The sequence below is a fragment of the Nannospalax galili genome, unplaced genomic scaffold (genome assembly GCF_000622305.1).
Source record: "Nannospalax galili isolate Female #2095 unplaced genomic scaffold, S.galili_v1.0 scaffold612, whole genome shotgun sequence".
Lineage (NCBI taxonomy): Eukaryota > Metazoa > Chordata > Mammalia > Rodentia > Spalacidae > Nannospalax > Nannospalax galili.
The window spans coordinates 2,081,567-2,093,717 of NW_008333388.1; the positions used below are offsets into that span (position 1 = coordinate 2,081,567).

Here is a 12,151-nt window from a genome sequence, read left to right on the forward strand (position 1 = left end):
TGCCTGGTTTATGCAATGTTAACCTAGGGCTTCATGCTTCCTAGGGAAGAGGCCTGGGCTTCGTGCATGCTACGCAGCCATTCTATGCCGTGTTACATCCTCAGCCCCAAGCTCTTTGTATAGACACACATCCTTTCTGGATTGGGTCAGAGTGTGATCATGTTAAGACAGAGATTTCAAATATTTCTACCTGTGATCATTTCAGTAACTTTTAATCTTTAGAATTAAAAGAGGTGATGGTGGCCAGGCATGGTAGTACACATATTTAATCCCAGCACCCAGGAGGCAGAGGCAGGCAGATATCTGAGTTTGAGGCCAGCTTGTTGTTCACAGTGAGTTTTACACCAGCCAGGGGCTATATAGTGAGACCCTCCACACACCCCCACTTAAAAAACAACAAAACAAAAGGTGTGATGGTGCTTGGATTTTGTGTTGGAGTTTGTGGGTCGACAGTGGTAACTGATTTATAACTCATTCTGATATTTTTATGTCTTAAATATACATAATATTGTGATTTGGACCCTCTATCATTTTTTGTCATTGTCAGAGTATTAATAAAAAACTCAAAAGATTATCAACCTATATAAAGTCATCACTGAACAACTTTGTCATATTTAGAAATCAGGAGATTCAGAATGTAATTTGATTTATTTTCATGGTATAATTTATTATGTGAGAAGTAAGCACAGGCCCCTGAATGGGAGCACTAGGAGGAATGAGAGCATCTTCTTCATGATGTCAGATCCTTTCTGAAAAACACAGTGTGGTATCGGGGTGGGCAGTGTGTGGACCTGGAGGCTCGCACGTGCTAGACAAGACCTGCACCACTGAGTTCCATCCCCAGCTGCAACCATACTGTATGTCGTTTCCCAAACTGTCCTCTTCTAGAACAGTACCTCCTTCCCACACTGATCCACCTGGGTTGCTAATGTTTTCATCTCCTGTAGCGGCTGTCACCGTTTGGGAGACAAGAGTCACTGCAGGCAAGAATCATGGATGGATGGTGAAGATCCTGGTTGAGACTGTGTTCAGAGTATCTCCATGGTCTCAAAGCCTTTTCCTACAAGATGAGTGTCAAGGGCAGAGGTAGAAATGGTAGCCTTGGAGTGGGGACCACTAGCAGGCACAACCCTAGCCAAGCAGTGAGGGTGAGCCCTGGACACTGTAAGCTCCTGTAAGATGCTTGGAGGGGGCATCTGTTACTTGCCAGATGCACAGGCTGGCTTGAGTCCCAAGGAAACATCAGGCAAAGTGAGTCTGAGGGTGATCGCAAACCAAGTGGTCAGTGTTTCCAAGTGTCCTGAGAGAGACAAACTGGCCCAGACTAGACAGGATAACTACATACAACATGGGACCCTGGGCCAAGAAAAGGACATTAGTGATGTCAGCCGGCAAAATTTGACTCAGATTAGCTATAGATTACTTGATGAATTGTGTGTCAGCAGGTCATGTCCTGACTGCAGTCATTGAGCGGACATTCTGTAAGTCAGTTACCTGTGGGGAGGTGTGTGCAGGAATTCCTTACACTCTTCTTGGAATGTTTTGTAAGTTTGAAAGTATTTACAGATGAAGTGGAGCAGCAAGAAAATGAGCCCAGCTCAGCTGAGAAGTATGGGCTGGGCACACAGGCTTTGCCACAGCCCTCTTTGCCCGGAAACTTCTTTTCTTTGTTCCTTGAGTCCCCGTAGCCTCCAGGCTTGCTGAGGTTCTAGGTCAGGGATCCTGGGATCCGTGAGGCATGGCTGCATTGAGTTGCAACTGTATGTCGACAAGGTTTTGTTTAATTAATTAATGAACTTACTTATTTTTGTACAGAGCTGTAATTACATCTTGGGGTGTCCCATGGCTGGGCTGGTTATTTGAGCTTTCCCATTGCAGCTACCAGAATCCTTAGCTGGAAACATAGCCCTGTAATTAGTTTGCTGGTTGTTTCTGTTTTTATTATGCTATTTTGAATTCAGGTTAGTCCTTGGATTCTTCTGCAATGTGTCATATGTGTTCAGTTTTGTATCTGTTAGTGGCCTCTTAGGAAGAGTTGATCTTTTAAAGACAGAATTTTTTAAGATGGAGTATGTTATTTAAACTTGAAGTATTGTACTAGATATATTTTTCTGCTTTGTGTTCAGAAAAGACAATTCAGAATTTTCGTGTACATGATGAATAGTGAACTTACTGGCCCTAAATACCCTGGGAGCCTTGTGGTAGGTGATAATTAGAATGGGAAGAATTAATCTATCAGGAAACGCTGCTTTTGCCAGGGGCGATGGTTAATGTGGGGCTCGTGGGCTCTCAAGTTCAGGCAGTTTTTCAAATTTTATTTGGATAGGATTCCTCTATTAAACCTCACCCACCCACGGCTCAGAGACCATTGTGGAAGAGGGGGGCCAAGAGATTGTAAGAGCCAGGGTTGGTCCATGAACATAGGGAAACAGGCTTTCGGGCCACTGGAAGCTTGCTCATGTGAACTTGTGGCAGTGATGGCATCAAGCACAAGACCCATGTCAACTCAATCAGACAAGAGCCCAGAGTGGTGTGAGGGAAATGGGCGGTGGGTCGGCTGTAGCCGGAGAAGTGTTAGAGACTGATTACTGGTAGGTAGGGAAAGGGACCTTCCTTAAGATCTCTAGACAGGCTGACTAGACTCCAGTGGATGAACTTGCACTGAAGGACATCTGGGTAAAATGCTTGACTGGATGAGACTTGACATGTATGGCAAAATCCATGAGGCCTGGTTGTGGGGTGTGTGGGGACATGGATGGGGGAAGGGGTCTGAAGCTCATTAAGAACTGTCTATGAAATGTACAACCACTCAGTAAAAATGTTTAAATTTTGTATTGAATTTTTTGAATTTCAAATTTTATACAACACATTTTGATTATATATTTCAATCCTATCCTGGGTCTGCCCCATCTTTCTAACCCCCACCAAATTTCTATAATGTGTATATATACACATAAACATGTATATTTATGCCTATAATGCCAGGTTTGTGTCCCCAAATGTCCTTTGGTGTGGGTTAATCCACTGGAGCCTAAGTCCAGGGTATTTTGACCTGATGGGACAGGGGTGAACATGGACTTGGGAGGCAGAAGATCTTGTTTCACACCCTAAATCCATGACTACATTAGATGGTCCTTTAACTTTCCTGAGCCTTGAATTTCTCAGCTGTAAGTCTGGACTCATGAACACATCCGTGAAGTTGTTGTGAGCATCAAAGAAGTGATATGCAGTGTCCCTGGCCTTCAAGCATCTCAAATGATGCCTGGGTTATTAACTAAGCTAGCCACGATGGAGGAGAATCGGCTTTGCTTACAAAGACCTTTAATAATGGTAATATGGATCAGTGACTTGCAGTATAGAGCATAAGGTTTTAAGCTTTTTTATATTTATTTATTGTGTGTGTGTGTTTGTGCACATGTGCACGAATGTGTGTGTGGAGGTCAGGGGACAGCTTGTGGAAGTTGGGTCTCTTCTACCTTATGGGTCCTAGAGATCAAACTTAGGTTGTCAGGCTCAGCACACCCGTCTTTACCCACTGAGCCATCTCGTAGGGGCAGGGCTTTTTGTCAGGAAGTTTTCCATGTCATCTTATTCCAGAGAAATGATGTTCTTTAATAACTCAGCCATATTGGATGTGCTAGCCATCTACCAGACACTTGTCACTCTTTGCCAGACATTTAGTGTCCTCATGTTAAGTCATAAATAAATATGAGATTTCTTTTGGAAGAAAATCTTGTAAGATCTTAGGGACAGAAGGTGTTGAGACTACTGGAGGCAGATGGGGCAGCGGCTTAGATGTACTGTTTACTCTCAAGCTTAGGCTGGAGTTGGAGTTTCGATCCTCTGAGAAGGACCAGTTTATGACTGTTGTTTCACTCTAGAATCAAAAGGACTTTTAAGCCAGGCGTGGCGGCTCCTGCCTATAGCATCAGTGCTTGGGAGACTGAGGCAGGAGCGCTGCAGATTTGAGGTCAGCCTGAGCTGCACAGTAAATTCTAGGCTAGCCTGGGGATAGTGAAACCTTGTTTTAAAACAAACAAAAGCAACAAAAAAGTACGCTCTTCTATCCTTAAATTGTCTGGTTTTGTTCTGTCATTATGTAAGTCAACATTGCTATAATTAGGAATTCTGCACTGAAGTGTTTAGGGCTGAAGGGGCATGTCTGCTCTTAAGTGGTTCAGGAAAAAATAAATATGCAAGTGTGTAGTTATGTCTGTGGAGAGGGAGGAAATGAAAGCCGAGCAGCTGAGTTAGCAAACGGTGATTTGGGTGAAGGGTCTGCGGGCTCTTTGTTGGCCATGTGCACTCAGTCACCTTCCTAGACTGTGGGGAGATGGAAGTCCTAGACTGTGGGGAGATGGAAGACTGTGATTTGGGTGAAGGGTCTGCGGGTTCTTTGTTGGCCATGTGCACTCAGTCACCTTCCTAGACTGTGGGGAGATGGAAGTCTGTGGTGGTTTCAGACAGTCTCAAAGTGCTGGGGCGAGTGTAGAGGAGAGACGACAAGCTAGCTGACCCTTACTTTCCTCTTTTGTCCTTAGCTAGAGCAGAAGTCCTGAAGGATAGAAAGAGCTGCTTCTATGGGATTGAGCTGTGACTTTGCAAACACTTAGGGCAGGACTTGTGGTGAAATCAGATGACGTGGGTGGATGGTGGTTGAGACAGAATTTTACTGTGTAGCCCAGGCTGGCCTAACCTCCTGAGTATAGCTGGGAGTACAGGTGTGTGCCGCTGTACCTGGCTCAGAAGTAAAGCTGTTTGTTTTGTTTTGTTTTGTTTTGTTTTGTTTTTTAATGTCTTTCTGAGACAGGGTTTCCCTGTAGCCTGGGCTGGCCAGGAACTCATTATGTAGACTAGGCTGCCTTCCAGCTCACAGAGATCTGCCTCCTGAGTGCTGGGATGAAAGGCATGTACCACCATACCCAGCTAGAAGCAAAGTTTTTAAAAGGATTATTTATGTCATATACAAGGATGAGCAAAAATGCAAAAGGCAGAAATATTAGGACTGAAATTTATCCAGTCTTTAGACACTCTTCTGTTCAAGTCACAAGTTAGTTTCCTATAATTAGTACTCTGCCCTAAGTGAGATACTAATTCTTCTTTTACTTACTGTTTGGTTTCAAAGGTCATGTTTGCCTTCTCTTTTCTTTTCCCTATCCCCTTCCCTTTTACTTCCTTCCTCCCTTCTCCTCCTCTTCCTCCTCTTCTTTTTTTCCCTTTGAGATAAGATCTCATGTAGCCCAGGCTAGCCTTGAATTTGCTATGTAGCTCAGAGTAGCCTTAAACTCCTGATGTTCCTGCCTCCGTCTCCTAAGTGCTAAGGTTATAGGTGTGTGCACCTGGCTAATACTTTGTTTTATCACAAATTTACAGCATGTTTATTAGCCTGTACTTTTCAAGATGAATTTTCTAGACTAATTTTCTGTTCTAACTCTTGTCCCTTTTCTTTCCTGTCCACGGTGACGTGTCTCTTGGGACCTCAGGGGCCAGCCTAAGGTAAGAGATTTGGTTTCTCACATGATGCTTGTAAAAGTGCATAATGCATTCTTGAAGTACTGGACATTTTCTTCTCAAAACTGAAAATGCTTTCTCACTGCTAGTTTTTAAAATCAGTACAAGCTGTTGGCCTTCTCACAACTCCAAAACCACTTACTGGCACAGGAGGAGCTGGAGGTCTGTGGAAAGCTGTACTCTCTGCCCAACTCTGTCCAGTCTCCTAGCAACACAACATGGGTTTCTGTGTGCCAGTCTAAAACTGGTAGTTCCAAACTGTGGTCACCTCATGCTTGGCTGACACTTCCTGGCCAGCTTGGGACACTTTGCCAGGCCCATGGGGTCTGGAGGGCTCACCTTCCTTCAGGGACTGTGCTCTAATCTCAGATTGGAGCCAATTCTGAGACAACTTTTTAAAAAATTAAATTATATTTTATTGATTTTGTGTGTGTGTGTGTGTGGACATGCATGCCACTATACACATATGGAGGTTAGAGGACAATTCTCCTTTCCATGTGAATCCCAGAGATCAAACTCAGGTTGTCAGACGTGGCCGCCTCTCCCTGCTGAGCCATCTTGCCAGCCCATGAGAGACTTCTGGGGGAGTCAGCTCCTCTGTCTCCAAGGGTCTCTTAGGTGTAGCACAAGGTCTATGTTTTTAACTTGACTATTCTCTGAAGTTACTTAGAACTTCCAGGAAATTCAGTTTATCGACGTTCTTGGGGCTTGTTTTTGTTTTAGAGCTTGTGGCTGAATTGTAATTTTACTCTCTGTTATTGTTGCTAAAATATGTGTAGACATGCCATTTGGATGAAAGTGACTCTTGTTTGTTGTTTTTGAAACCTTACTTCATTTTTCCTATGAGAAGGTGCTGGGTTGTTTTTGTTTTTTGTTGGAGCAGAAGCCAGAGATCCAGTAAAGACATGAGGAAACCACGACATTTTAAAACTGCCCATGTTTTTATTTAATGAATGGTTCCCAGTGTTTAGAGAAAGTGCCATGCAGACTGAAAAATCTGGAGGGAGAAACCCACATCATTAATGAAGCCCTCCTCTGGGGAGAGAGGAGTATTTGGCAAGTGGGAGACCTCCGTTTATCTAGTTTTAGGCTTATGTGTGTGTGTGTGTGTGTGTGTGTGTGTGTGTGTGTGTGTGTGTGTGTGTGTGTGTTGGGGTGCTCATGCAAAGAAGTCAGAGGACCACTTTCAAGAGTTGGTCCTTTCCTACCATTTGGGCCCCAGGGATCAAACTCAGGTTGTTAGGCTTGGTGACAAGCACCTTTACCCTCTGAGCCATCTTGCTGGCCCTGTTTTTTATCTTACTTTATATTTCTGTTTTGAATTTGTTAGTATGAATGTGTATTTCTTCTCATTTCTTCTCTATTCATTGAAATTTTTTTAAATTTGAAGAACTGACATTAAATTAGAAAGGCAGGAACAAGGGTGGGTGAGGGGTCAAAATTTTAAGGTGTATGTATGAAATGACATGTATGAAAATGCCATCATGAAACCCATTACTCTGCTAACTTAAATAATTTCCAATCAAAAAGATCGAAAAAAATAGGTCAAAATCAAGGACTATTAGAGTATTTGTTCCTTACCATGGAGAGCCCTAAAAAGATGGAAACCACTCAAATAAAAGGCTTGTTCAATCCAAAACCCAACTTCCCACCCAACTTTAGTAAGCAAATATAATTTATTTGCTTGCTTGCTTATTAGAGATCAAGCCTGTCACCTTTTGTACATGTTAGACAAGTGCTCTACCACCGAGGTACACCTAAAGCCCATTCTTATTTAATACATTGTTTTAGAAGGAAGCAAAGCATATTCATTAGTTAGAGAAACAAACAAGTTCTTGAAACCAGTGTCCACTACATCGTATTTGAAAAAGGAGTCAAGGTTCAAAGTCGTAAGAAAATACTAGCTGTGTAAAAGAGCTAAGTTATCACGACTTGTTTGACAATAATTTGTATAAAATACTCGTTAATTTGGGTCTGTAACTGGAGTATTCATGAATAAAGTGTGATTATCACCTGCCTTTATGAAGTTTTTGGCTAGAAGATATCTGTAGTAATTTACAGAATTGCTAAAACTTACAGGGAGTCATGTAGTGTTTTTAGTAAGTTAAAATGAAGCGTACGTTAGTCTGAAACCTTGTGTGCAGCTGGGTCACTGCCGTGCACAGGAGTCCCTGCTTCTCTTGATTTCAGTTACGCTAAGTCAATGGTAGCAAATTTAGTAGATATTTTAGGAACACAGAGGAGGAAAGGGAGAGAGAGAAGGAGAGAGAGAATTATTGCAAGACCTGCCTCAAGAAAACCAACCGAACAAGAAGCTATTTTATAACCACATATATGTCATAGCCATTATAGTACGCATATTGTTTAACAGAGTTTCTTTAAATGTGTTTTAAAGATTTATTTTTATTTATGTGTATATGTGTGCCTGTCAGTGCCCACAGAGACCATCTGATTCCTGGAGCTGGAGTCCCAGGTGATTGTGAACCACCTCGTATGGGTACTGGGAACTGAACTTGGGTCTTCTGAAAGAGCAACAAGTGCTCTTAACTGCTGAGCCATCATCGCTCCTGCACCACAAACTTCCTTTTTTATTTAACGTTGCAAATAGTTTTGCCTGTAAATGCAGATCTGTATCATAGAGAGGGTACTAAGCTGTCTTTGTAAGATTACATACATAACTGTGTGACAGCAAGTTTTGTTGTTTATCTGGGGAGTAGGGAGGTTCAAGCATGATCACCATGTAGCCCAGGCTGACCTGAAACTTGGGTATCTTCTTGCCCCAGTCTCTCAGCTGCCGGGAGTACAGCCCTGTGCCATCAGGGCTGACTAGCAAATTGGTTAACAGGTCTTCCAGTGCTGTGACATTGTCATTACATCATGTGACTGTTGAGGCTCTCTTCTTCAAACACTTTTATTGTGTTTCCTTTCCAACAGGTGTTTGCTTATGATCACTGTTTCTGGTCCATGGATGAATCTGTTCGAGAGAAGTATGCAGGTAACTGAGCCCAGCACTTAGTATGGCAGAGACATTCTGGTATGTTCTGTACCCACTGCTATAGAATCACTTGGTATAACCTTTTTTTTTTTTTTTAACTTTTTTTTAACTTTTATTTATTATTTTATTTTATGTGTATGTGTGTATTGCCTGCATGTAGGTAAGTGGACCCATGTCACACAATGCCTGTGGAGGTCAGAAGAGGCTGTTGAATCCCCTGGGACTGGAGTTACGGACAGTTGTTAGCTGCCATGTGGGTGCTGGGATTTGAACCCGGGTCTTCTGCAAGAACAACCAGTGTTCTTAACCGCTGAGCCATCTCTCCAGCCCCCAATTTCGTATAACTTTTAAATGATGTCAGGTGACTGCCTCCAGTATTTGCTGTTAAAGTCTTTGACAGACTTCAGTGTGGTTTCTTAGCGTGATGATAAAACTGTATGATTATGGGATCTCACAGAAGTTGTCTGGCGCACATCTCCACAGCACTAGGAGCTACATGGCAGGCATGCAGCTTCCCTATGAGGCCTGTGACAAGTCTAGAGAGACCTCAGGTACAAGGAGGGAGGGAAGCCTACACTGCAATCCAGGTTGTCTCCCCAGAGCCTCTGTGATGCTTGTTAAATCCCCAGGCCTGCTAGTGCTCCCACTGCCCCACTGTGACAGAGAAGTTACCACATCCCTCGCCTTCCGCCTCCCTCCTAACAGCAGCTTTTCTCACCCTATCTCGCCACAGTTGGGATTGTGGCCCCGCCTTTTCTGCTCGCTGTTTTCCGAGTGCTGGTGTCACCTGCTTCTAAGCAATGTCTTTCACACATTGAGCATAATATTTTATTGGCTTCTATTATGAGAAAGATTGATACTGTGGTTAATAAAAAGATTAGGATGGCTTTGGTTTCACTGGCAGAGCAGTGACTCTAAGGATCACTCCCAGTTCGCAAGAGTGATAACTGGTAAATGGCCTAGGAAGGGAGGCGTGCAGAGTGCTTTTGTTCAGGCAGCAGCATTCTGTCCTTCCATATGATGAGAAGACTCAGTGAGTTTGGACTACTTGAAGCTGAAGGAGATTCCCAGGGTCTTCCTTATCTTAACTGTTATGAATTCTAGGTCATGTTACTTGACATTTTCATTAAGGAAAAAGAAGGGGGGATTCCCATGTATGATTTTTCTGAATTTCAATACACTTTGAATAAAAGTATGGTATGTAGTTAAATGTAGGCACATCTAGGTTCCAAGTATGAATTTCAGGCATTTAGGGCCATCAAGATGACTTGGCTGATAAAGGCACTTGTCACCAAGCCCAATGACCTGAGTTTAAGCCCCAGGATGCACATGATAGAAGGAGAGAACGCCCAAAAATTGTTCTCTGGTCACCACATGTATGACAACGCATGTGCACACATGCATGAACACATACACACATGCTAAATAGAAAATGTAATTGAAAAACTTTCCAGACATTTGTAATCATTGTATAAATAAGCAATTCTGGGGTTCTCTGTTGCGTTGCTCTGTGTCCCTTTGTTTAGGTGTGTGTTACAGGGAACCCGTTACTGACTTGTCCTCCTGTTCTAATTACTCGAAGAACAGAAACTCCTGGAAGCATTCGTCAAGCTTAAAAATCTTGTTTGGAGCTGGGTGGGGTGGTGCACGCTTTTAATCCCAGCCTTTGGGAGGCCGAGGCAGGCTGATCTCTGAATTCAGGCCAGCTTGGTCCACGTAGGAAGTTCAGAATAGCCAGTGCTGCTTAGTGAGATCCTGTCTCAAAAAAATAAACCTGTGTTGGGTATGATGGCGCACGCCTTTAATCCCAGCACTTGGGAGACAGAGACAGGCGGATCTCTGTGAGTTCAAGGCCAGCCTGGTCTACATAGTGAGTTCTAGGACAGCTGGGGCTACAGGGAGACCCTGTCTCAAAAAGACCAAAAAAAAAACAAACAAACAAACAAACAAAAAAAAAACCCAAAACAAGCAAACATAAATATAGAGGTAAAATAAATGGATTGTAATTTCTTTTGAGATTTTTGTGTTTTTGTTTGATTTTGGGTCATTCATGTGGTTTTGTCTGAAAATGCCATTTCTCTTCTTTCAGGTCAAGACGATGTCTTCAGGTGCCTTGGGGAGAACATCCTCCAGAATGCCTTCGATGGCTACAATGCCTGTATCTTTGCCTATGGACAGACAGGTAGCGTGAAATAACGTGCACTCATGTCAGCATGCATCTGTGGGGGAGAGAGAATCTGGAAGCCTGTTTGGCAGGTCACATCGCTCGTTTATCCTTCATTGTTTTCCCTCACAGGAAGTACTATAGGCAGTAGGATGTTTTTAAAATGAGTGCAATAAAATTAGAATCTTTTGTTTCTTTACTTTTATGTGTATGAGTGTATTGTCTACAGACATATAAGTGCACCTGTGTTGTGCAATGACTCTGGAGGTCAGAAGAAGCTGTCAGATAGAACTGGACTTATGTATGGTTGTTAGCTGCCATGTGGGTGCTGGGAATCGAACCTGGATCCTTTGCAAGAGCAGCAGTACTCTTAGCCACTGAGCCATCTCTCCAGCCCAGACAATTGAGCTTATTATTAGTCATACCTGTCGACCACCATGCTTTAAGAACCCTGTGAGAGGGTATCAGAAAGCACACATTTTAACATCCCACTGGTCACAGTTGATAAGGAGTTTTAGGTTTCTATAGGTTTGTCATCAAGGAAAGAGAATCCATTTAATGTGAACTAGTGGCTTTTATAAAGGTTTATTGTGTGGCCTGTCCAACTGGAAAGTGCTTTTCACAGTGTTTACGATGGCTTCAAACATTATGTATTATGCCCAAAAGGGCAAAGCTCCGAGCCAGGCTGTGCCAGCCCCACTCCAGTCCCCGTCTCTTGCCAGTTGGGACTCTGCCACACTATTTCCTCATTGTAAAATGTTGATAATTACAGACCTTTGCTGCAGGATTACCATAATTAATTACCTTGTACACACAGGAAAGGCCTGGACCGTCAGAAGTAGAACATTAATTTTAGGTGATGTGACAAAGATGAGTCTCCAGGGTTACAGTGGTGAACCCCTTTAATCCCAGCACTTGGGAGACAGAGGCAGGTGGATCTTTGACCCAGGCTAGCCTGGTTTACATAGTGACTTCCGTGCCTGCTAGGGCCATAGGGAGACCCTGTATCAAAAAACTAAAAACAAAAACAGAAAACCCCAAACAATAAAGAAAGCACACAGACATGCCAGACTGTTGCCGCTGAAAGGGGACTGAGTTAAACTGGTGTCATCTGCTGTTCCAGCATGGTAGGATATGGTGATTGGACCTCTGTCTTTTTCCTTCCCTGTGCTTTTTGAATTTCCGATGTAGCCTGGGCTGGCTCAGAACTTGCTATGTAGATCAGGCTGGCCTCGAACTTGCTAGAGCTCTGTCTGCTTCTACCTCTTGAGTGCACCACAACACCAGACAGGGTCTTGATCTATAATGCAGCCTGGCTTTGAACTTGCGGTCCTCCTGCCTCAGCCTCTGAAGTGCTGGTATTACAAGTGTGTGCCATCTCATCTGGCTTCTGGTTATGGATTATTTAGAAAATTTAAAATCTTGCTGTTTTTTCAGGTGTTCTAGATAGTTTTTAAAATATGAAAGTGATTTAAATAAGT

General features: G+C 43.1%; 1 protein-coding gene across 4 annotated transcripts in view; it reads left to right on the forward strand.

The window, feature by feature from the left end:
- The window catches only part of Kif13b (kinesin family member 13B), a 153,053-nt gene that overhangs the window by 34,404 nt on the left and 106,498 nt on the right, over nt 1-12,151 (forward strand). For all 4 annotated transcript variants that reach the window (XM_008828113.3, XM_008828112.3, XM_029561110.1 and 1 more), the window contains exons 2-4: nt 5,484-5,496; nt 8,446-8,506; nt 10,596-10,688. In XM_008828113.3, coding sequence (XP_008826335.1) covers nt 8,476-8,506; nt 10,596-10,688 — 124 coding nt within the window. In that variant the 5' untranslated portion in view covers nt 5,484-5,496; nt 8,446-8,475. The remainder of the gene's footprint in view (nt 1-5,483; nt 5,497-8,445; nt 8,507-10,595; nt 10,689-12,151) is intronic.